The following is a 27,253-nucleotide window of genomic DNA, read 5'->3' on the forward strand; positions in this document are numbered from 1 at the left end:
TACATACATAGACATACAGTACATATAACATAGAGTAACATACTTACCAATACTTGTCACATTGTTCCCCGAAGCCATTGTCTTTTCCGGAATAAATATTAACATAACAAACCACAAAAATACTCACCCACGATCCGAAGCAGTCCACGAGTGTGTCCCACGACGATCTTGGGTAGAGAACTGCAGCATCAGATGATGCTGCCGTTCTCTACGGGCTGCAGGAATCCAATGACGGAAGGTAGGTATCCTTCCGCAGTGTATTCCTCCGCCACTTAAAAAAAAAAAGTCCCTAGTCTCACTTTATGCCATTGCTGTGTGGGAATTTCCCACACAGCAATGGCATAAAGTGAGACTAGGGACTTTTTTTTTTTTTAAGTGGCGGAGGAATACAGTGCGGAAGGATACCTACCTTCCGTCATTGGATTCCTGCAGCCCGTAGAGAACGGCAGCATCAGCTGATGCTGCAGTTCTCTACCCAAGATCGTCGTGGGACACACTCGTGGACTGCTTCGGATCGTGGGTGAGTATTTTTGTGGTTTGTTATGTTAATATTTATTCCGGAAAAGACAATGGCTTCGGGGAACAATGTGACAAGTATTGGTAAGTATGTTACTCTATGTTATATGTACTGTATGTCTATGTATGTATTGTATGAATGTATTGTATGTATGTAGTATATATGTGGTATGTATGTAGCATGTAGTATGTATGTTGTATGTATGTAGCATGCATGTAGCATGCAGTATGTATGTAGCATGCATGTAGTATATATGTAGTATGTATGTAGCATGCATGTAGTATATATGTATGAATGTATGTAGCATGTAGTATGTATGTAGTATGTATGTGGTATGTATGTAGCATGTAGTATGTATGTAGTATGTATGTAGCATGCATGTAGTATGTATGTAGTATATATGTAGTATGTATGTAGCATGTAGTATGTATGTAGCATGCATGTAGTATATATGTAGTATATATGTAGCATGTAGCATGTATGTAGTATGTATGTGGTATGTATGTAGCATGTAGTATGTATGTAGCATGTAGTATATACGTAGTATGTATGTAGCATGTAGTATGTATGTAGCATGCATGTAGTATATATGTAGTATGTATGTAGCATGTAGTATGTATGTAGCATGCATGTAGTATATATGTAGTATGTATGTAGCATGTAGTATGTATGTAGCATGCATGTAGTATATATGTAGTATGTAGCATGTAGTATGTATGTAGCATGCATGTAGTATATATGTAGTATGTAGCATGTAGTATGTATGTAGCATGCATGTAGCATGTACTATGTATGTAGCATGCATGTAGTATATATGTGTTATGTATGTAGCATGTAGCATGCATGTAGCATGCATGTAGTATGTATGTAGTATGTATGTAGTATATATGTGGTATGTATGTAGCATGTAGTATGTATGTAGCATGCAGTATGTATGTAGCATGCATGTAGTATATATGTAGTGTGTATGTAGTATATATGTAGTATGTATGTTGCATGTAGTATTTATGTAGTATGAATGTAGCATGTATGTAGCATGTATGTAGTATGTAGTATGAATGTAGCATGTATGTAGTATGCATGTTGTATGTATGTAGCATGTAATTTTTTTTTTTTTTTTTTTTACATTCAACACATTAGCCGGATGATAGGACTATTACTGTCCCATCATTGGCTAATGTGTCAATCACTGTCATGGTAGCAGGCATCGCCCGATGGGACTTGTAGTCCCATCGGACGATGCCTGCACAGACCCCCGAAGCCTGCACAGACCACCGGCAGGCCGGCACAGCCCCCCGGCAGGCCGGCACAGCCCCCCGGAGCCTGCACAGACCACCGGCAGGCCGGCACAGCCCCCCGGCAGGCCGGCACAGCCCCCCGGAGCCTGCACAGCCCCCCGGCAGGCCGGCACAGCCCCCCGGCAGGCCGGCACAGCCCACCGGAGCCTGCACAGACCACCGGCAGGCCGGCACAGCCCCCTGGCAGGCCGGCACAGAACACCGGAGCCTGCACAGACCCCCTGGCAGGCCGGCACAGCCCCCCGAAAGGCCCGTACAGACCCCAGAGAGGCTGTACAAGGGCAGGAAAGGGTTTTTCTTATTCCGATACCGGAAGTCCCATAGACTTGAATGGGACTTCCGGTATCGGAATCGGCGATACCGATACTTTTTTTAAAGATCGGCCGATACCATCCGATACTTTGAAGTATCGGACGGTATCGCTCAACTCTAGCAATAACTAAGTCACACTTGCAGCCAGTTGACATGGATTAAAGTTGACTCAACCTCTGTCCTGTGTCCTTGTGTGTACCACATTGAGCATGGAGAAAAGAAAGAAGACCAAAGAACTGTCTGAGGACTTGAGAAACCAAATTGTGAGGAAGCATGAGCAATCTCAAGGCTACAAGTCCATCTCCAAAGACCCGAATGTTCCTGTGTCTACCGTGCGCAGTGTCATCAAGAAGTTTAAAGCCCATGGCACTGTGGCTAATCTCCCTAGATGTGGACGGAAAAGAAAAATTGACAAGAGATTTCAACACAAGATTGTGCGGATGTTGGATAAAGAACCTCCACTAACATCCAAACAAGTTCAAGCTGCCCTGCAGTCCGAGGGTACAACAGTGTCAACCCGTACTATCCGTCGGCATCTGAATGAAAAGGGACTGTATGGTAGGAGACCCAGGAAGACCCCACTTCTTACCCCGAGACATAAAAAAGCCAGGTTGGAGTTTGCCAAAACTTACCTGAATAAGCCTACAACGTTTTGGAAGAATGTTCTCTGGTCAGATGAGACAAAAGTAGAGCTTTTTGGGCAAAGGCATCAACATAGAGTTTACAGGAGAAAAAAAGAGGCATTCAAAGAAAAGAACCCGGTCCCTACAGTCAAACATGGCGGAGGTTCCCTGATGTTTTGGGGTTGCTTTGCTGCCTCTGGCACTGGACTGCTTGACCGTGTGCATGGCATTATGAAGTCTGAAGACTACCAACAAATTTTGCAGCATAATGTAGGGCCCAGTGTGAGAAAGTTGGGTCTCCCTCAGAGGTCATGGGTCTTCCAGCAGGACAATGACCCAAAACACACTTCAAAAAGCACTAGAAAATGGTTTGCGAGAAAGCACTGGAGACTTCTAAGGTGGCCAGCAATGACTCCAGACCTGAATCCCATAGAACACCTGTGGAGAGATCTAAAAATGGCAGTTTGGAGAAAGCACCCTTCTAATATCAGGGACCTGGAGCAGTTTGCCAAAGAAGAATGGTCTAAAATTCCAGCAGAGCATTGTAAGAAACTCATTGATGGTTACCAGAAGCGGTTGGTCGCAGTTATTTTGGCTAAAGGTGCCAATACTTTTGTCTGGCCCATTTTTGGAGTTTTGTGTGAAATGATCAATGTTTTGCTTTTTGCTTCATTCTCTTTTGTGTTTTTTCATTTAAGACAAATTAAATGAAGATAATAATATCAAAGAATTTGTGATTGCAATCATTTTCAGGAAGAAACTGAGTATTATCTGACAAAATTGCAGGGGTGTCAATACTTTTGGCCACAACTGTATGTCCAATTTTCTTCTCAGACAGAGTCTGCTCAAGGAAAAAAGTTGCAGCGTGCACAATTTGCATCCATAAATCTGATGGCACTCGGCCATGCAAGTCAATGGGTTGGTTAAAAAAAAAAAAAGAGGACTGAACTTGGATGACATCTGAGTTCAGTCCGATTTTCATAGACTGACAGAATGGAGAATTCTTTTTTTCCATCTTTTCCACATCTGAGAAAGTCATTTCACACTGTGATCAAACTCTGATCAGAATGCGATTTGCATAATTGGACCGATTTTCACGTTTGAGAGAAAATACTGTCGTGTGACCCCTAGCCTTATAGTCCAGTCAAAATACTAAAAAAAAATCCATTACCCTGAACAAATTCCAAGAAAGCGTTTTATAGGTTTTTTTTGGTAGTATTACATGTAGGGAAAAACATACTAAAAGTTTACCAAGATAGGGTTACCACAAAGGGTCCAAATGTGACGTCAAAGAATATGGCCGCCAAAGCTGTAAAATGTTAAATGCGACTCGCCTTTCAGTGTCTATCATATTTCTTTTACAATTACTACTATTATTATATTTATTATTTAACGTAATACAATCAGAGGGGGATGCAGATGTGGAGATTGTTAAGGCAGCAGTGTCAACGTCATCCAACAAAAGTACTAGTCTCATTGGCGAAGATACAGATCTTTTGGTGTTGTTACTTCATCACGCGTCAACCAGCGATGGTAACAAGCTTTATTTCTACTCGGATAAAGGGAGTCCTACAACAGTATACGACATTACGGTTATGAAGAAGTTCCTGGGAAACCATGTCTGCAGCAGTCTTCTGTTCCTTCATGCATTCACGGGTTGCGATACCACTTCCGCGGTTTTTGGAATCGGAAAAAAACTCGGTCTACACAAGGTTTTGAAGGGAGACTCCGTCTTAAATAGCTGTGCTAAAATCTTTTCCACACCTAACAAAAACAGAGCTGAGATTGAATACGCTGGGTGTAAAGCGATGGTGGCATTGTTCGGGGGCAAACCTGGAGACAATCTGTCTGCAATGAGGTATTCTACTCTCTGCAAAAAAGTTGGTTCAGCCAAAATCTTTGTTACACCTGAACGACTGCCACCGACCTCCTCTGCAACGAAGTATCATGCCCTTCGGAGTTACCTCCAAGTGATGCTTTGGATGGACAATGGTGAGGCCATGGACACTACTGAATGGGGATGGGAATTGCAGAACAACAGTCTAGTTCCAGTGATGATGGATACTTCACCCGCGCCAGAAACACTTCTGAAAATAATTCACTGCAATTGTTCTCGTGGTTGTAGTACACTTCGGTGCATTTGCAAAAGACACGGACTTAGGCTTCTTTCACACATCCGGCTTTGTGTCTCCGGCGCCGTGCGGCGAAAAGCCGTAGGGGCGGATCCGGGATGTGCCGGAGACACCGGATGCCTGTGTGGCCGGATACGGTGGCGCCCACATTTAAAAGAGCAGCGCGAGATCAGAGTCTTCGCGCATGCGCTCTGAGAAAAACCGGTCCGGCGCTGTCAAAAAACGTTGCAGCAAATGTTTTTTGCAGACGCCAGACGGCTACTTTTTGCCGTATCCGGCAAAAACCGGATGCGCCGCATACCCATCCGGCACAGTGCGGCGACAATACAACTCTATGGGAAAAAAACGGATCCGGTACCGGATCCAGTTGTTCCAAATTTCGCCGCATCGTGCCGGATTCAAAAAGCCGGATGTGTGAAAGCAGCCTTACCTGTTCACGGGTATGCGGACCATGTCAAGAAGGGCATTGTGACAATATGAGTGAGGAAGCAGTGTCTGATGATGAAAATAGTGACTATTGACCTGACACGCTTATTCAGTGATGAAGTAGGTCTTAAAATGCACTGTGTATTAATTCTATAATTTCTAGAAATGTACATATATGTACGCCATGACCTCGCCTGTCCATGTAGTTAGTATAAAACTTTGTATAAAAATTGTTATATGAAAATATATAGTATACAAAATGCAAACTCTTCTGTAACCTAAAGCTACAGCTTTGAAATAGGGAAATATTCGTTATTTTTAGCGCGATGGCTGTCATCGTCTTATGACGTCATAGTTAGGACCTATGTGGTGATCAATTTTTGGAAAACTTTTAATATGTTGTTCCCCACATATAATAGTAATAAAAAAAATCATAAAACGCTTTCTTGGAATTTGTTCCGGGTCAAACCGTATTTTGACTGGACTATTAGAAATAATTGCTTTTATACCACATACATATATGCAAAGATAGATTGCAAAGATTTTCTTCCAGGATATAAATACCAACAAAAAACATCGCAATCAATTCGCAATCTAAACAAAACAAGGAAGAAGCGAGACACTAAGACTGGTCTGTTTGGGAACAGGTTGTTTTTTTAGCTAATGAAAGGGAAGTATGTAAGTCATACGTTTGCACTGAGCAAGATCCACTTGTATTGATGCTTCCTTAATAGGTATTTGCATAGTGGTGAATGTGGCTGCCCACAGTGCAGTGTGATTGCCGATTATCAGGATATGATCTTACTGCACCTCTGATGAGCCAATTTATGTACAACCCTAATTCCCCAAAAGATGGGACGCTGTGGAAAATGGAAAATATCTTAAAGTCACATTTTTTTTTTTTTTACAACAGATCACTTGCCAGAAGCTGAAAGTTAGACATTTTCCATTTAATTTGAAAAAAGAATTCATTTGGAAATTGATGACAAAATGACTTTGCTATACAATTTAGAATAATATAAATTAGTCAATTTTCATATCTGCAAAGCACATACAGTAATGTACTTCCGAGTCCTTTATTGCTGTCACTCGTGGGGTTACATGTGTTCCCATAAGTGCCAATGTAATGACAGTGTTAAAGGGTTACAACGACAGACAGTCGCCAGGAGACCGTAGTGTCTAATTTCTCCTACTCCTGCACTGAATAGAAGCACTTCACCTTCATATTAAAAGGTGCTGATGTTAATTTGCTCTGTTGAGAGCTCTTGGAGCTAAGGCTCTCATCTGTGCACTGGTAGCCACCCCCATCTATATTATCTGGGCCCTGGCTAGCACTCATTGTCAGAGTTAGCTTCACCATCAAAAGTAATCTGGGGAGCAGTGTGAGCTATGGCAAACCCTAGCGTTAGGGACAGGGAAGGAGACCCTGATCCCGTGACACCCGACAACAGAATTATGACAGACAGGCTTTATGATAATTAATTGATTTAGTGAGTTTCATAGATAATAAACGATTAGAAGGAAGTTCATTAATGAACAGGAACATCTTTGGCTCAGATGAATAAAGTAAGCATTGTCCTATCCTCTGGAGAAGAAAGCCATTTGTATAGTAATCCACTGCAGTGCACAATTACGTTATTCTGCAAGGTGTACTATTTACGTTTGCAAAATCTTTGCATCCTGTTTATCCGGGTACAGCAATGATGAGGTAAGAAGCCAGAAAAATCACAAGCAGAAAACAGCTTTCTCCCTTTCCTCAGGCAGGTTATTAATATTATATGGTCTCAATGCTCATGCCAAGACTTTAGTCATCTCAGTTTTTTTTTTCTTCCTTCATCTGATATTAAATAATTATTATAATTACATCCCGATTCTCTATTTAACCTGAGTTTAGAGTCTGCAGGCAGACAGACAACACCATGCCGCATTCATAAAGACATATTACACATGCATATTCCATTATGTAATTCTATAGAATTTGGCACATGATTTTCTCAAAACTTACTTTATAGTAAAATTCCATCCACAAGGTCAAATAATTTAGATTTTTATACACTGTCTTTACAAAATACCATAATTTTAGCAAATAGGGGGCTAAACGTGGGTGCCTAGTATACCTGTTTAGCTTAATACATGGCATAATATTAGTGACCAGTGTGAAGCAGTCTAGAGACAACAGTGATTGCTCCGCTGTATATGATCTTCCCTAGGATTCAGGGACGTTACAATGACTGCTCTATTCAGCTTATTCTTCCCACAGCTGTTCTGGTGTGGATATTAATCCATCCACTATTCTACTGATGTATTGAAATCCTAGTAGTCAGACTACCACCACTTTAACACTGATCACCTAGCTCATGGATAAATGTTAATTATGGGAAAGCCACTTATTGTAATATGCTAGGAAATAATATATTATAAAATGACCATATAGTTGGTTATAGATACAAATGCATTACTCAGTTTATGGTATGTTATAATACATTAAAGTGTTTACACCAGAAAACTGGCGTAAAAAACATTTTGAAAAAATGACCTATTACCATATCTGAGCTATCTCCTCCAAGTAGCCCTTTGATCTTCAGAACTTTTCACACTACCTATCTAATCTTACCTAATTAAGGATTCTCTCTCCAAGCTCATTGTTTGTTTATTGAAATGTTGTGCTTTAAACTGTATATAAATAAGGTTTCTTCAAATATTTTGTCATATCAGCCTGATGAAGGGACGTAAGCAGTCCTGAAAGCTTGCTTTGTAAAGCCCCCGTTACACACTGCGATATCGCTAGCAATATCACTGTAAAGTCACCGATTTTGTGACGTTGCAGCGATATTGCTAGCGATACCGCTGCATGTGATACTTACCTCCGACCGGCTCCGCCGCTGGTTATCGCTGATCGCGCGAGAAGCTCCTGGATCATTCCTCGTCGGCCACTTCCTGCGGCGCTTCCTGCTGTGACGACGAGCGACGCGTGGAGCCGGGCGGGAGGACGCAGGATCACCGCGTCTGACAGGTAAGTAGTGATCCCCGTCCCCAGCGATGTCGCTGGTGAGATCTGCCTGTGTAGCAGCTCACTAGCGACCACCTAGCGATGCACCAGCGATCCTGACCGCGTCATATCACTGGTCGGGATCGCTGATACATCGCTAGGTGTAACGGTACCCTAACAACATTCACTATTATTTGTTAGCCATTAAAAGGTATCATACCCACAAGATTCCTATTTTGTTTCTCTCACTGAGAGCACTTTAAACATTTTGAATAGACGCCACATTTTTGCACAATGTGGAGATGCCCAAAAAATTGGGGCTTTTGGTATTTTCATGCCAATTTCAAGCAGCTACACCTTCCCGTCTGAATGAACTAACATTTCAGACTGTTTGGGACATTTGAAAGAATAGTAAGAAAAAGAGAGCATGAGCGCTACCACAAGTCCTGTATCATGCCAACAGTAAAGCCTCCTGAGACCATTCATGTGTGACATGGCTTTTCATCCAATGGACTGGGCTCACTCACAATTTTTCCTAATAACACTGCCATGAATAAAGAATGGGATCTAAATATCAACCAAGTGCAACTTCTCCCAACCATCCAAGAGCAATTTGTTGATGAACAATTCTTTTTACATTATGATGGAGACCATGTTACAAGGCAAAAGTGATAACTTCTCGATGAACAAAACATTGACATTTTGGGTCCATGACAAGGAAACTCCACAGATCTCAATCCTATTGATAACCTGTGGTCAATCCTCAGAAATTGTGATAAACTCTGAGCAATGATTAGGATAGAATGGGTTGCCATCAGTCAGGATTTTGCCCAGAAGCTGATATCCAGCATGTCAGGACAAATTGCAAAAGTCTTGAACAATAAGTGTATGACTCTGAATTGTCCAAACCTTACAGCAAGACAACGAGGTAAGGTACAGCAATAATTGTTACATATTCTGCAAGGGCTGTCCAAGCAAAGCATTTGACAAAGTCTCTCATACAATCCTTATTGAAAAAATGACTAAGTATGGAATGGACAAGGCAACTGTTAGGTGGATTCATAACTGGCTTAGTGATCGGACCCAAAGAGTGGTCGTAAATGGCTGCACATCCAGTTGGAAGAATGTCTCAAGTGGGGTACCACAGGGCTCTGTCCTGGGCCCTGTATTGTTCAACATCTTTATCAACGATATAGATGAAGGAATTGAGGGTAAACTGATTAAATTTGCTGATGACACAAAGCTAGGAGGGATAGCTAATACTAGAGAAGAGAGAGAGAGGATTCAAAAAGATTTAAATAAACTGGAGAAGTGGGCAGCAACTAACAGAATGGTTTTTAACAGGGAGAAATGCAAAGTACTACATCTGGGCAATAAAAATGAAAAAAGCATATATAGAATGGGAGGAATAGGGCTAAGTGACAGCACATGTGAAAAAGACTTGGGTATACTAATAGATCACAGACTGAATATGAGTCAACAGTGTGATGCAGCAGCAAAAAAGGCAAATGCAATTCTAGGATGTATTAACAGAAGCATACAGTCTAGATCACGTGAAGTAATTATTTCCCTCTACTCCTCTTTGGTCAGACCTCATCTGGAATATTGTGTCCAATTTTGGGCACCACATTTTAAAAAAGACATCAACAAACTGGAGCAAGTTCAGAAAAGAGCGACCAGAATGGTGACCGGTCTGCAAACCCTGTCTTATGAGGAAAGGTTGCAGGATTTGGGAATGTTTAGTTTGCAAAAGAGAAGACTGAGAGGAGACTTAATAGCTGTCTACAAATATCTAAAGGGCTGTCACATTGTAGAAGGATCAACTTTATTCTCATTTGCACAAGGAAAGACTAGAAGCAATGGGATGAAGCTGAATGGGAGGAGACACAGAATAGATATTAGAAAAAACTTTTTGACAGTTAGAGTGATCAATGAGTGGAACAGGCTGCCACGAGAAGTGGTGAGTTCTCCTTCAATGGAAGTCTTCAAACAGAGGCTGGACAGACATCTAACTGGGATGATTTAGCGAATCCTGCTTTGAGCAGGGGGTTGGACCAGATGGCCCAGGAGGTCCCTTCCAACTCTACGATTCTATGATTCTATGATTCTATGATTCTATGATTCTATTTCAGGATACTATTAGTATACTATGAAAAGAAATCACCTAACAAATTCCCTTTAAAAACACAATCAGCAAATTTTGTGAAAACAAAAATTTGTGTCAGTCTCAAAACTTTTTGCCACAACTGTACGTGCTAAAAGAAGGAATAATCCGCAACAGATAAAGTTTGAAACAAAGTTGGCCAGTACTTTTACTTCTGTGTTCCTGCCCTGGTATAGCATTCACTGATATCTAGTAGTGATTTTTCACAGAAGCCAACACAAGGCCCCTCACACTAGCACGAAGGTGACCACAGATAATATCTAGTACTTCACCTACCACAAGGTCCTCCAAACTAGCACAAAGGTGAACACAGATCATAACTAGCACGAAGGTGACCACAGATCATATCTAGTACTTCACCTACCTCAAGGTCCTCCAAACTAGCACAAAGGTGACCCCAGATCATATCTAGTACTTCACCTACCACTGAGATATTGCCACTGGTGAGATAGCCAGACCTTCTCTGATATAACCAATTATAAGCATTGCCAAACTCTACAATTTTCTGTTTGCAGAGCCTGTAGGAACAGAAGCCACATACTTCCTTCCACGCAGCATTACACTGTTCCCAATGTCTATTGCATTGACAGGGAATTTTACTCCTAAGCAAATGGTAGTAGAGTTCCTGTCAACAGGAGAAAGGTGAGGCAATGAAAGAGAGAAAGAAGGAAGGGTCAGGAGTAGAAAGGCAATGACAACCAAGGAGTGTGAGACAAGAGGTGAAATCCAACATTGTTTGCCATTCTTTCACAATATTGTCACTTTTATTACCCACTCATTTGACTTTCAGGTATAATAAATCACATTGTCCTTATCTGCTTAAGTGACTATTACCCAGGGACTGGAGTCATATGATTAATCCTGCACAAAATAACATTATTGTTTAACTATTGTTATAGTTTTTCATAAATCAATATTACATATAGACAGCAACAAATCTTAAGAGAAAGTCGCAACTTCCTTATTCTCTTGAAGACAACAGTTCCCCCTTTCCCTTTCTGTAGGGTCTCTGTCCAGCAAAACCAGTTGGAAAACAGATGCTATTTTCCCCCCATTAGGATATGTTTACACCGTCTTTTTCCACCATAACTCCGTAAAAAAAATTTTAAACTTTTAAAACGCTCAAAATAAGCATATTAATTTCAATGTAAAAACCACTTGCTGTTCATGTGTTCAGGCTTGTGAGCTTCTTTTAAATGAGTCAGGTATTTAGAAGATGACATTTAAAAACTGAACTGTTGAGCTGTAACGCGCTGTGGAATATGTTGTCACTATATAAATAAAGATTATTATTATTAAAAAAGTAACATCCATTCTTCAGGCATTTTCCACTAGGAAGACACCCAATACTTTACAATTCATGTCAATGGTTTGGCTATAAAAACAGCCAGAAGATGCCCTGACAATTTTTTGCATGTTTATTTTAATGTTCCCATCACAAAAAATGCTACCATTTTCTTCATTTCTTTATGGATATAAGAAAATACTGAAAAAAAATGACAGAATCCCCCCCATTCAACTCAATAATGGAATTTTAATTGAAAGTGGCATTACCAGTGTGAGACATGTAATGACTGACAGTCTGCTCTCCTGATCTATATGTCTCACTGGTAACGCCCCTTTTTATGTAAAATAAGTTCTGGAGGCAGATCTCCTGGAGATCTATCTCCGATCATAGATCTTAGACGGAGGGTTGATCCTACTGACAGATCCTCTTTAAGGTCCTAAAACTCCATAATAAATAATTAGCGACAATCTTGGAATTTGATCGATGCTTGTTAAGGACCAATTTCATGTAGCAATGACAAGGAGAGGGGATTGTATGAATGATTGTATAATATTTTGTTTCCCCCGTCATTATTGTCAGCAGCACATCCCTATTGACATGAGGGGAGAAGCTGCCAACCAATGACAAGTTTTAGTTCTGCATAAAAGACGTGATCAGGCAATAAATGAACAGGTATAAATAAGGAAGTAGTGTTCCTATGGATGTGTGGCTAATAACAGACACATGTAAAAGGGTCTTAAGGGCAGTTTCACACTTCCAGATAATTCCGGTACCGGAAAAACCGGTACCGAAGCTATCCGTATCCGTGTGTCCGTGTGCATACATATGCCATCCGTGTGCTATCCGTATGTCCGTGTGTACCATCCGTGTGCTGTCCGTGTGCTGTCCGTGTTTTTGAAAAATTATTTTCAATGTTAACCCTTTGCCTTTTAAAAATGCACACGGATCGCACACAGACAGCACACGGACAGCATCCGTGTGCGGTACGTGTTTACACGGACCCATTGACTTGTATGGGTCCGTGTGATCCGTGCTGTTGCACAAAAACGGACATGTCAGCGTGTTTTGCACACGGACACACGATCCGTGAAAACACACTGACATCTGCATAGACACATTCTTTCGAATGTGTCTACGTGTGTCAGTGTCTCCGGTACGTGAGAAAACTGTCACTACACGTACCGGAGACACTGACGTGTGAAACTGCCTAAGTGAGTGTGTCTGAGAATCATTATGTAACAGGTGAGGACTAGCACCAGCACTAAACATCACCTTAATAAGACCACAGTCTCGGAGAGCATGAAATGAGAAAATATGTATTCACTGAGACCAATAAAAGAAACAAAACCCATGGAGATGAGCTACAACTTTTCAGTGTGCATTACCTTTACTGCACACCTTTACCCTTGATGACGATAGCTAAGCTTTTAGTATATGTATAAACCTAAATAAAGTTTACAATGTTCTATGAAAGCTGAACTATAGCTTCAAAGGGCTCATCTAGGGACAAGAAACGTGTCAAGTCACTTGTCTTACTCCAATTAGAGGTTCCAATGGAAAAACTTGCACGTATGCAAGAAATTACCAGACTGCCAACTAAAGTTTTATGTTATTGATTTTTTTGTAAAGAGAGAGAAATTTGTTAAAAGAATTACTTATATATTCAATTTCCCCTATTCCAGTGCTGCCGCTCTGGTGGTGACTGCAAGTGCTGCAAAGATGATGACTCATTTATCAATTGCATGACCCATTCTTCCAATCACTGGCCTCAGTAGCAGTATGCGTATGCAAGGTATGTGACTGCTAGGGCAAGTGATTGGCTGCAGTGGTCACAAGAATGATAGATGTAGTGTTATAGCTGAAGAACCAGCGTGCAACAGCTGGAACTGTTTTTCCTGGGACAGGAAAGGTGACTTTCGGTTCTTCAGTCCCTCGACCTATGAGATTTTTAGTTGACTCGAGCTTTCAGGTAACAGAAAAGGGACGTCATAAGATATGCTGAGGGTGACATCCTGTCACCTACGTGCAATCCGCTACAGCCATCACTAGCCTCAGCGGTTATGACAACGAAGAATGACATATGACCGCTTCCTGCTGATGCGCAGAGAAAAGTAGCAGCCAGCGCGAGTGAGTATGCCTTATTTTATTACATTATATTATTCCCAGGAAGACATTCCCATTGTTTTATCATCTCGCAGCTCTTATTTTGCGAGGATTACTAATGATTCCGTGACCTTATTGGTTGTCAGTTTAAGCAGCAGCCACCTGGCAAACAATAACAAATTGTCACTTTCAATAGATAGAAAGACAGACAGATGGAAATGTGGACTTAAATCTCAATTTTATAGGTCAATAATTACAAACTAGCCTTCCTAAGAATTGTTTCCAATGATGGTCCAGGCCAGGTAGTCACCTGATGTTAGGCATCGGATTTCTGTCGCTGCACAGCGAGAATCCCGAGCCTTGCTTCCGGTGGTCTCCCATTCCTCTCCAGCCGCAGAGGAGGTTGCTCAGCAAACTCGTCGGTCCTGGCGTTCTGCCCAGACCAGCTCCGTGGGTTTGGTTGCTGTTGCCACCCCTGGCACAGCTATGGCAATGCATGCTGCTCAGCAGCGAGATTCTCCAGGGACTAAGTCCTCATGTAAGGCCACTGAGCCTTCCCGTGGAGTGATCTCCCATTGGAGATCGAAGGTCACGTGCTCAGGTCCTGCTCGTGTTCGGATTGGCCCATCTGAAAAGCCAGGAAGGTCCCGGACGCTCGCGGCTATAAAAGGTTCACATGGCCGCTCGGCCATGCGCTAGGATAGGCTGTATTTTCAGACTATGAGGAGTGAGTGATGTATGCACGTATGAATGTCTCTGGTGAATGACTCATTATGAAACCACTACCCTTGGTACGCATGTGTTGTGCAGCCTAGCCTGCTAGGGCCCAGGCTTAGGCGTGGGTAGGTCAGAGGTTGAGTCAGGCATTAGTCCTCACCAGTGACTCGGCACGCTTCAGTGCACGTGCTCCACACTCCATAGCCAGCGTCTATAGCGGCATTCGCGGCAGAGACGCCGCGCGCTCAGTGGGCCTAGAGGAACTCTAACAGCGTGCCCTTGGGGTAGAGTTCTGTGGCCGTACACTGTGCGCTCTTTTGGCCGGGCTCTGTGAGTTAAACAGGCTCCGGCATCTACGTTCAGCGGTCGCGCGGCTCTGTGAATTAACAGAGTTCGCTCTTGTTCACATTGGCTGACGTAACCCACGTGTGACTGTTTTCACACCGCTTAATTCTTCCGCCATTATCTAGCATCAGTGTACCACCTCTGCACGGTGGACCCCGGGCTGCGAACACACCTACTACTATTTTATAATGTGGTGCGTTCCGCCAGCCCTAACATTATCCTAGCGCCTGGGTCTGGCAGCTGGAGGGTAGGTTGGCAGTGCTAGAGCATTCCACCTCAGCTGCGGATGTTACCTCGGTCGCTGTTCAAGCAGCTACAGAGGCTGTCGCCCGTGTCTCCACGGCCAGTCCTGCCCCAACCTTGTCCCGCCTTCCGTTGCCCGAGAAGTTCTTGGGTGATAGTGCTTCATGCAGGGGTTTCGTGAGTCAGTGCTCCATTCACCTGGAGTTGCTGGCTACACGATTTCCCTCTGAGTGGGCCAAGGTGGGATTTATCATCTCCCTCCTGTCGGGCAGGGCCTTGGAGTGGGCCACCCCACTGTGGGAGCGCGGGGATCCCCTGGTACAGAGTGCCACCCATTTTCTGGTCACTCTGAAGCAGGTGTTCCTGGGACCTCGGGTCACGCACGATACCGCACTTCAGTTGCTGGCCCTAACCCAGGGTTCGTCTCTGGTCAGCCAGTATGCCATCCTCTTCAGAACTCTGGCCTCAGAGCTGGAGTGGCCAGATAAGGTTCTCATACCTATATTCTGGAGAGGCCTGGCTGGTCATGTCAAAGACACCCTGGCCGCCAGGGAGGTGCCCATCACTTTAGAGGAGCTCATTACGGTTTCCACCCGAATTGACATTCGCTTCACTGAGCGAGTGTTGGAGCGCTCCAGGTCCTGCCAACGATATAAGTTGGCTCCAAATTTTGCTAGACCGCTGGAACCCCCCGGTCAGCCGCCTGAGCCTCCAGAGGCCATGGAGGTGTCCCGCACGGGGTCCAGGGTCCGGTCCGCGCGGGTACCTCCAATCTGCTTCCGCTGTCGGCAGACTGGGCACCTTGCTAACCAGTGTCCACAGCGTTCGGGAAATGCTCCCGTCTAGTGGTTATCGGAGGGGGCCTACTAGACACCGCGACTTTCTCCTCCAAGCTCCTGTTTAAGGGGGCATTAGGGTTCAATTCTTCCACTCTGATTGTGGAGGTTTGCGTGGACTCTGGGGTGGAGGGCAATTTCATGTCAACTGCCTTCACCCAACAACACGTAATCCCCCTGGTCTTGCTACCCCAACTAGTCACCACCAGGGTGGTGAATGGGGCGACACTTCCGTCCCAAATCACGCACCAGACGGCTGGCTTCACTGAGACTCTCACTGTCTCCTTCTCATCAGGAGATGCTGTCTCTCCTTGTGATGCCCGAAGGCAGGGGTCCCCTGGTTACGATCCCACACTCCCCACATAGAGTGGTCTTCGGGAAAAATCCTCGGTTGGAGAAAATCCTGCGAGGGTAGGTGTCTGAGGGACTGCGTACAGGTCGCTACTTCTGAGGTTCCTGCAGATCTCTCCTCGCTTCCCAAGCCATATCAGCAGTAAGCAGACGTTTTCTCCAAGAAGGCGGCAGAGACCTTTCCGCCGCACCGCCCTTACGACTGTCCTATTGACCTCTTGCCTGGCGCTGAGCATCCCTGGGGTTGGGTATATCCCCTTTACCCTCCCAGAGACAGAGTCCATGTCTCAGTATATCAGAGAGAATCTGGCAAGAGGATTCATTAGGAAGTCGGTATCTCCGGCAGGAGCGGGATTCTTCTTTGTCCAAAAGAAGAATGGAGAATTACGTCCGTGCATCGATTACAGGGGCCTTAACGCCATAACCGTTAAGAACAAGTATCCTCTGCCCCTGATATTGGAACTGTTTGATAGACTATGGGGAGCGAAAGTGTTTACTAAGCTTGATCTGCAGGGAGCCTATAACCTGATTCGCATCCGTGAGGGGACGAATGGAAGATGGTTTTTAACACAAGAGACGGGCACTATGAATACCTGGTGATGCCCTTTGTGTTATGTAATGCCGCAACCGTCTTCCAAGACTTTGTGAACGATATCTTCCAGGATATGCTTACCACCTCGGTAGTAGTCTATCAGGACGATATTCTCATTTACTCTCCCCAGACATTGACTCCCACCGGAGAGATGTTCGCAAAGTTTCCGATCTCCTGCGGGCCAACTCTCTTTATGCCAAATTGGAGAAATGTGTGTTTGAGCAGGAGTCCTTGCCTTTCCTGGGCTACATCATCTCAGCCCAGGGTTTGGCCATGGATCCTGCCAAGTTACAGGCGGTGATGGATTGTCAGGAACCCCATTCTCTCAAAGCGGTGCAGCGCTTTATGGGGTTCATAAATTACTATCGCCAATTCATCCCCCATTTCTCAACTTTGGTAGTGCCCTTGGTAGCTGAATTCTCGCCAGGCCAGATGGTCTTTGTTCTTCTCCCGATTCCATTTCACACTGCATTTTCTCTCCGGGGAGAGGAACGTCCGGCCCGATGCTCTTTCTCGCTCCATGGTGTCATCGGATGAGGAGGAGCCTCGACTGATAGTCCCATAGGAGAGCCTGAGAATAGTGGCTCTGGTTGCTCTCGAGTCTGTACCTCCGGGCAAGACTTTTGTCCCTGCCCATCTGAGACCGGAGGTCCTCTCTTGGGCTCATTCGTCCAGAGTGGGTGGCCATTTCGGGATCAAATGGACCTCTGAACTCCTGGCGAGGACGTTCTGGTGGCCGCATATGGCCCGTGACATCAGGGACTATATTTAGGCATGCGTCTCTTGCGCCCAGAATCGGTTCCCTCGGCAGCGGCCCGCTGGGTTACTCTATCCTCTGCCGGTTGCGGACAGGCCCTGGGAGATGGTCGGTATAGACTTTGTGGTGCGTCTGCCCAAGTACAGTGGCAGCACCATCATTTGGGTGGTCACCGATCATTTCTCTAAGATGGTGCATCTGGTACCACTCTCTCGGCTACCTTAGGCACAGGGCCTGGCAGCGTTGTTTATTAAACATGTTTTCCACCTACACAGCATGCCGGATAAGTTTGTCAGCGACCGGGGTCCTCAGTTTGCATCTCGGTTCTGGAGAGAGCTCTGTTTTCTGCTCAGCATTGAGCTAAATCTTTCCTCGGCCTATTATCCCGAGACGGATGGGTTGGTTGAGAGAGCCAACCAGACCCTGGTGACATATCTGCGACATTTTGTCTCGGCCAGGCAGGATGATTGGGCATCCTTGCTGCCATTTGCGGAGTTCGCCTTGAACAACGCTGTGGCCGACTCCACCGGACAGACCCCATTCCTCTTAAATTACGTTCAGCATCCGCGCGTCCCCGTGCCCATGCCCGTGTCGTCCACCGACTCTAGGGTGGCAGACAGGGCGGTGGAGGCACGTGACATTTGGGATCGCACGCAGGATGCTATCCGGGCCTCCAAGGAGAGAATGAGGTCCTCGGCTGATACTCGCCGGCGCCCTGCTCTGACCTTCGTCCCTGGCGACTTAGTGTGGCTCTCCACTCGAAACATCAGGCTGCGGGTGGAATCCGCTAAGTTCGCACCGCGCTATATTGGCCCTTTTAAGGTCCTCGAGCAGATTAACCCTGTGGTCTACCGTCTGGCCCTTCCACCACACTTGGCTATCTCGGACATATTTCATGTGTCTCTCCTTAAGCCGGTTCACATGTCCCGGTTTTCTGAGCCATCTGCCAAGACATCAGACCTGTCGTCTGACGAGTTTGAGGTCAATGCCATCATGGGATGCAAGGTGATGCGGGGCAAAAGGTTTTACTTGGTGGATTGGAAGGGTCATGGTCCAGAGGCTCGGACCTGGGAGCCGGTGGAGAACATCCACACCCCTCTTCTCATTGCGAAATTTGAGCGGAGCGAGGCTCAGAGAGGGGGGAGCCCTAGTGGGGGGGGTAATGTTAGGCGTCGGATTTCTGTCGCTGCACAGCGAGAATCCCAAGCCTTGCTTCTGGCGGTCTCCCATTCCTCTCCAGCCGCAGAGGAGGTTGCTCAGCAAACTCGTCAGTCCCGGCATTCTGCCCAGACCAGCTCCGTGGGTTTGCTTGCTGCTGCCACCCCTGGCACAGCTATGGCAATGCATGCTGCTCAGCAGCGAGATTCTCCAGGGACTAAGTCCTCATGTCAGGCCACTGTGCATGCCCATGGAGTGATCTCCCATTGGAGATCGACGGTCACATGCTCAGGTCCTGCTCGTGTTCGGATTGGCATATCCGAAAAGCCAGGAAAGGTCCCGGATGCTCGCGGCTATAAAAGGTTTGCATGGCCACTCGGCCATGCGCTAGGATAGATGGTATTTTCAGACAATGAGGAGTGAGTGATGTATGCACGTATGAATGTCTCTGGTGAATGACTCATTATGAAACCCCTACCCTTGGTATGCATGTGTTGTGCAGCCTAGCCTGCTAGCGCCCAAGCTTAGGCGTGGGTAGGTCAGAGGTTGAGTCAGGCATTAGTCTTCACCAGTGACTCGGCACGTGCTCCACACTCCATAGCCAGCATCTATAGCGGCGTTCGCGGCAGAGACGCCGCACGCTCAGTCGGCCTAGAGGGACTCTAACCCCGTGTCCTTGGGGTAGAGTTCTGTGGCCGTACACTGTGTGCTCTTTTGGCTGGGCTCTGTGAGCTAAACAGGCTCCGGCATCTACGTTCAGCGGTCGCGCAGCTCTGTGAATTAACGGAGTTCGCTCTTGTTCACATTTGGTAACGTAACCCACGTGTGACTGTTTTCACACCGCTTAATTCTTCCGCCATTACCTAGCAGCAGTGTACCACCTCTGCACAGTAGACCCCGGGCTGCGAACGCACCTACTACTGTTTTATAATTTGGTACGTTCCGCCAGCCCTAACACCTGATGACTGAGCAAAATGCTTAAAAATTATCATTCTCGGCAGCACATCGTCCTGGATAAACAAGACATGGGTTGATGTTTTATTTACACATTAAATGTATTAAAGATCATTCTATGTGCACAGAAGTGTGGTCGGCCCATTAAATCACCACTAATCGGTTTCTGTGTAGTAATTAGCCAGTTTAAATGGCTAAGGCATTAAGAGGATCCAAGTAAACAGAAGATTCAGTGCGGTTTCTATGCACAATAAAAATATTTATTGGGGAAAAATCCAAGTTTTGGTTACCTAATATAAGGCACAGTAAATGATTGCCAATTTCTAGCACATTCCAAGGTGTTTGAGTACTTGGGATGTAGGAAGCATTCTTGACTTTATCAATGTTACAAGGTTCCAGCAATGGAATTCAGACCGGATCTGGGCAAGTGTCACTGCATTTATCCAATGAACCACTTGTTTTCTTTCTGTTTTAGATCAGTGCACAAGAATACCACATTCAAGCAACTTCACAATAACATGAAATGGGCACTTGGCTATGGTGATGTGGCCATGTGTCTGTGCTGCATTAGCCTTCGCTTCACTGATTAACACTACATCATCGCCCATTGTGCGGGGACACACTTGCACACCTTTGCAATGTCCTGTATAGATCATCCTGTGTGGAATTTAGAGGCAAACCCCTTGCACGCCTCAAAGTGTCTAGCCTGATCAGATGTTATGGGCATGTTAAGGCTGGACAAGAGAAGATTAAAGGATAGCATGTCAATAGTGTTTACAATCGTAAAGGAAATGGTCGCTTTAAAAGTTGTATTTTGGAAAAACACATCCCTCTGTTGTCTTGCGGTTCCTCACTTTTTCACTGAGAAGAGGGCACTGATCTGTAACATGATTGAAGTGTGTTGAAAGGATTTCATCAGATTACTTTCCTAATTTGATGCTTCAGGGAAAAAGTTGGTTTTTAAGAGTTTATGATCAAGTAGAGATAAGATCATTTATGGTAGGGCCCTGTTTAGGCAGAGTTTCCAGTCCTGTTTAGACAGATGTAATAGGATGTAGGATGTACAACATTTGCAAAATGGCACCTTGCTGTTTCCCAATCCCTTTGATCAGGCTAGCTGCTAAAATCATACAAATACTGTTATGTAAACTAAACTGTCTGTGTGTATTTAAATGTTAATTTCCTTCTAACTCAAAAAACTACATATTCTACAATGATTCATAAAGGGATTTATATAAAGGGGTGTTCTGCTATATCCAAATTGTTTGCATTTGTGCAATCAAAGAGTGTTGTGGTTATAAAATGGGTAATTTACGGTAACTATAGTGTCTTGTTTCTGTTTTGTTATACTTTGTATGATGATATAGCAGAGCTGAGTTAGTCATTTAACTGTTTTACTACAGTGGCTTGCAAAGTAATCACCCTTCTTGGCATTTTTGTGTTTTGCTACCTCACAACCTGGAATTTCAATGTTTTTTTTTTTTTTTTTAGGGTTTGCATCAGTTCATGTAAGTAACATGCCTACAACTGTGAACATTTTGGTTTTCTTATTATTGTGAAGAAAACAACAAATAGAGGACAAAATAGCTGAAAACTTCAGTGTGCATAACTATTCACCCTCCTAAAGTCAGTACTTTGTAGAGCCTCCTTCTGCGGATATCAGAGCTGCTTGAGGGCTGCGTAGTTCCTCCATGAAGCTCTGCCCACTGCCACACCTCCGTTCAGCTCCGCCTATGCCTGCATGTGGCCTGCGTACCTATCTTTAACATTCAGCGTCGTTTTGACACTGCGGTGACCTGCGTCGAACGCAACATGTTGCATTTTGTTGCATATGCAGGCCGTATGCAGATGAAGGCAGAGCTGAATGGAGGAGGTGCGGCAGTGGGCGGAGCTTCACGGAGGAACTACGCAGCTCACCGCAGCTCTGACATCCGCAAATGTGAACCTAGCCTAACAGCTGCAAGTCACTCTAGATAAGTGTCTATTAGCTCCCTCCATCTTGCCACTGAGGTTATTGCCCATTGCAATCTTCAAGTCTGACCGCAAATTCACAATTAGATTAAGGCCTAGGCTTTGACTCGACCACTCAAAAGCATTTATACATTTCTCCTTAAATCACTTGAGTGTTGTTTTAGCAGTATTCTGTGGGTCATTGTCTTGTTGGAATGTGAACCTCCATCTATTCTCAAATCACTGACAGACTAAAACTGGTTTTACTTAAGACTATCCCTGTATTTTGCACCATCCATCTTAACCTTGACTAGGACCATTTTCCCTGTCCTGAGTGCTGAAAGACATTCCCACAGCATGATTCTGTCACAACCATGTTTCACTGTGGGGATGGTGTTCTTGGGGTGATGGGCTGTGTTGGTTTGGCGCAAGACATAGTGTTTTCCTTGGTGGCCAAAAAGTTCAATTTTGGTCTCCTCTGACCACAGCACCTTCCTTCATACATTTGGGGAGTCTCCCACATGTCTTTTGGCAAACTCAAAACGAGCCTCACAGTTTTTGTGTATAAGTAAAGGCTTTTTTCTGCCTACTCTTCCATAAAGGCCTCCCGTATGGATTGTACAACTTATTGTCGTCGTATAGACAGATTCTCCAGTCTCTGCTTGGGAACTCTGCAGCTCCTTTAGGGTTAACTATGGTCTCTGTGCTACCTCTCTGATTAATGTCCTTGCCCAGGCTGGTTTTGGTGGGCAGCCCTGTATTGGTAGGTTTGTTGTGGTACCATGTCCTTTCCATTTGATGATAATGGATTTGCTGATGCTCTAGGGATCATCAGAGACTGGGATTTTTTTTTTTTTTTATAACCCAACCCTCATTTGAACTTCTCAATAACTTTGTCCCTGACTTGTTTGGAGATCTCCTTAGTCTTCATGGTGGGGGTTGGTTAGTGGTGCCTCTTGCTTAATTGTGTTGTAGCCTCTGTGGCCTTTCAGAAAAGGTGTGTGTATATACTGACAGACGATGGGAGACGACTGCACACAGGTGGACTTCCTTTCACTAAGCATGTGATTTATAAAGGTAATTGCTTGCACCAGAACTTTTTTAGGGGCTTCATCGCAATACATATGCACGTGCCAATTTTTATTTATTTGTTCCCTTAAATTTATGCCTATATTTTCGCACTTCAACAACTTAGACTATTTAGTGTTGATGAATCATGCACAAGGCAGATTACAAAAATGTTTAAACATAGGTTTCAATATAATAAAATAGGTAAAAGCCAAGGGGGTGAATACTTTCACAAGTACCATGTCTGATCATGAGCTACATCTGGTATTGCAATTCAGCTTTATTCACTTGAATAAGCTGCCAGATCACACACATGGCGGCTCGTTCTTATTTTTCAAACTAGATATTACCTTAAATGGGAATTGTACGTTCAACAATCTTATATTACAAGTAAATATAAGAAACATATATATACACACAGTATACACTCACTGGCCACTTTATTAGGTACACCTGTCCAACTGTGTGTTAAGACTTAATTTCTAATCAGCCAATCACATGGCGGCAACTCAGTGCATTTAGGCATGTAGACATGGTCAAGACAATCTCCTGCAGTTCAAACCGAGCATCAGTATGGGGAAGAAAGGTGATTTGAGTGCCTTTGAACGTGGCATGATTGTTGGTGCCAGAAGGGCTGGTCTGAGTATTTCAGAAACTGCTGATCTACTGGGATTTTCACGCACAACCATCTCTAGGGTTTACAGAGAATGGTCCGAAAAAGAAAAAAAATCCAGTGAGCGGCAGTTCTGTGGCCGGAAATGCCTTGTTGATGCCAGAGGTCAGAGGAGAATGGGCATACTGGTTCGAGCTGATAGAAAGGCAACAGTGACTCAAATTGCCACCCGTTACAACCAAGGTAGGCAGAAGAGCATCTCTGAACGCACAGTGCGTCGAACTTTGAGGCAGATGGGCTACAGCAGCAGAAGACCACACTGGGTACCACTCTTCTCAGCTAAGAACAGGCATCTGATGGCTACTTTCAGCAGGATAATGCGCCATGTCATAAAGCTCGAATCATCTCAGATTGGTTTCTTGAACATGACAATGAGTTCACTGTACTCAAATGGCCTCCTCAGTCACCAGATCTCAATCCAATAGAGCATCTTTGGGATGTGGTGGAACGGGAGATTCGCATCAGGGATGTGCAGCCGACAAATCTGCGCCAACTGTGTGATGCCATCATGTCAATATGGTCCAAAATCTCTGAGGAATGCTTCCAGCACCTTGTTGAATCTCTGCCACGAAGAATTGAGGCAGTTCTGAAGGCAAAAGGGGGTCCAACCCGTTACTAGCATGGTGTACCTAATAAAGTGGCCAGTGAGTGTATATCTTATCAGACACCTGCTTCTTCACTTATCAGCCATTTCTCCTCCACCCCATGCCTCTTGAACCTAAAGGATATTTACCAAGATTAGAATTTATTTCCTATCCATATGATAGGGGATAACTTTCCAATCGCTGGGGGTCTGATTGCTGTGACCTCCACAGATCAAGAGAACGGTGCTTGCCCCAACTGAATGCAGCAGAGGTCGAGAATACACTCCTTTGCTCCTTTTACTCTCAATGGGACTGCCGGAGATAGCCAAGCACTGCCGAAGTAAAATGGTGTTCCGAGATGCACATCTTCTAAGTATTGGATATGTCCTTCAATGCAAGAAAGACATTTTGTTGATGCTGGAAACTGGAAAAAGGTGCATGACATATTGAAATCTTTTGACTGCAAACTAAAGGGGGTTTTACACTAAGCAATATCGCTAGCAATATCGCTAAAACGTCACTGGTTTTGTGACGTTATAGCGATATTGCTAGCGATATCGCTATGTGTGATACTTACCAGCGACCGCCTCCCCCGCTGTCCATCGCTGATCGCGCGAGAATGTCCGGCTCCATTTCTCGTCGTCTGCTTCCTGCTGGGCTTCCTGCTGTGTGAGACGAGCGACGCTGGACGCGGGCGGGAGGACGCAGGATCGCTGTGTGTGAATGGTAAGTATCGTGCGCTGCGTCGCTGCTGCATCGCTGTGAGATCTTTCTGTATGAAAGCTCACTAGCGATCATTTAGCGATGCACCAGCGATCCTGACCGGGTCGGATCACTGGTTGGATCGCTGGTGCATCGCTAAATGAAAAAGGGCCTTAAAGCAAAACCATAGATTTTTTCAGGGGATTCAATGACCTATCAGCGATAAAATAAACCATACATGTACCATATATTCTTCTCATTCATATGGATTAGCCATGTCTAGTGCTGTAGCTGCAGCGATTCTACAATAGATGAACCAACCAAAGGATCAATCATAACTTGCATTTTTGTCGAGGTGCACACACACACACACACACATTATATATATATATATATATATATATATAGTAAAATATGACGTAGATACATAGATGTGATTGTGAAACAGATCGATATCCAATTTCATATAAAGCAGTCAGGTGACAGATTCTTCCATAGCTTCTGCATTATGGTGATCGGCAGCCCATATTCTGAAACGTCAGTTTTGCCTTCATTTCTGCTCATTCATAAATGGGAAGAGATGTGACAGCTAATAATCAATCTGTGTCAGTTTTATTGCAGTGTTCTGCTTCAACTAAATATTTATCAGCAAGTAATAAAAAAAACATTTTCTTCTACGTGTTACTCTCTAATACCCATCAGTTCCATAAATTTACTATTTTTCTATTTTCAGTAAAAACATAATAAAACCAAAGCCATTTATCTTTTGGACATTCACGTTGCAGTTTGGACTATGTGATGGCGGAATGTGGCAGTCACTTTGTCAAGCTTAGGGTCTCTTAAATGACTTTCGGGGGAAAAAAAAACTTATTAAAGCATGAAGAAGAAAGTGTGCTGATAACAGATGTACAAGCAGTGAGCCCTAAGGGTACGTGCACACGCTGCGGAATGCTCTGCGGATTTAGCAGCGGGGATTTTGTAAAATCCGCAGGTAAATCTGCAGGTCAAAAGACCTGCGGTTTTACTTGCGGTTTATCAACTCTACAATGGAGGAGATGGTAAACCGCAGTGGAATCCGCAGAAAGAATTGACATGTCAATTCTTTCTGCAGTTTAGAATCCGCAGCAAATCCACGCGGAAAAATCTGCACCGTCTGTACTGCGGTTTTCGATATCCATAGGATATTATGCTAATGTACACCGCAGCAGAATCCGCAGCGTGTGCACACACCCTAAGAGCTGACAATCTGTCTACTGTATCTAGATAGAACCTAAATGACTAATAAGCGCATGGACTCCAGCAGTCACAGGTAGATTTTCTGTCTATCATGGTCATTATTATGGTAATAGATTTATTACTATGTGATAATTGCACAGATATTAAAGAGCATTGAAGCCATACCTCTCCTCCAATGTGGCAAGATAGCAAAGGTTTTGTGCCAGTTAAACATCGTCCCCCCTGTGACAAGCGGATAGTTGCAGCTTGTGGTGTGCACTTGTGTCTCTCTCCAGCAAGTAGAGTCTTTGGATCTAATGCTGCGGAATCCTCTTTGGTTAATTCAAGGCTGTAAAGTAATCCGCTTCTCGTTGGGTCTCCATGATAGTCCGGTCCCTGATTGTACTGTGTGCTGCAGTTATCTAAGGAGAAGCAGCTTTCCAGCTGGAGAGGGAACTGGAGACTGGATTCTTGTCTCTGCCACAGAGGAAACTGAGCTAAAAGCTCAATCAGTGCTGGCTCTTTCAGAGGCTGTTCTGAACTGTAGGTGGCTCCTGGCCAGGAGTGAGTGAAAAAAAAAGGGAGCAGCCCTTAGGAATGTATCTCCCTTGGTTGATAAGCCAAGATGACTGGATGGGTTGAAACTACCTCTGTTAGGGGAGCACCCCTGAAAATGCCTGAGACCTTACACAATCAATCCCAGGGCGTCCAGTATTATAAAATAACACTATGTAACGGGAGCAATGAAATGTAAAATCTCTGGCAAACAAAGAGCTCATGAGTAAATATTAGGTTACATTGTAAAGTGCCAGCTAGTTTGTTTGATTTTTTTTTTTTAGAGTGAAGCAGCATCAGTTTATGATTTTGCATTAAATGATTTTCTAGCAGTGCTACTTATTTTCTCGGCTTTCTCACCAACATTCATTATTTTGCTGATATTGTTCTAGCAAATCAAATCAAATAGCATTTAAAATTACATTTCACTTACATTGTCATCTGCTCCATTGTATGTAAGGACTATATTAAAAAGAAAACAAGAGCACTCGGACTGATATTTTTCGCAGACTGGCGATTTTTTTCACAGACCAAACCTGTGTGTGGAAAAAAAATCACAGCATGGGCTAGTTTCTTCCAAGAATTGGATGAGACTCAGCCATTCAATTTTATGGGTGCACAAAAAACAGATGCTATACATACAACATCCGACTTTACGGATATATTGAAAATGGTCTGGTAAATAATTAATAGCGGCTGCT

At 44.2% G+C, this 27,253-nt stretch overlaps 1 protein-coding gene across 1 annotated transcript in view; it reads right to left on the minus strand.

Annotated features, from left to right (window-relative positions):
- LOC141098247 (uncharacterized) overlaps positions 1–26,663 on the minus strand; it is a 129,735-nt gene extending 103,072 nt beyond the window's left edge. Inside the window, exon 1 of the mRNA XM_073585876.1 lies at positions 26,184–26,663. Coding sequence (XP_073441977.1) covers positions 26,184–26,232 — 49 coding nt within the window. The 5' untranslated portion in view covers positions 26,233–26,663. The remainder of the gene's footprint in view (positions 1–26,183) is intronic.
- Positions 26,664–27,253: the final 590 nt, after the last annotated feature.

Source organism: Dendrobates tinctorius, unplaced genomic scaffold (genome assembly GCF_039654945.1).
Source record: "Dendrobates tinctorius isolate UK_male_01 unplaced genomic scaffold, ASM3965494v1 ptg000089l, whole genome shotgun sequence".
Classification (NCBI taxonomy): Eukaryota; Metazoa; Chordata; class Amphibia; order Anura; family Dendrobatidae; genus Dendrobates; species Dendrobates tinctorius.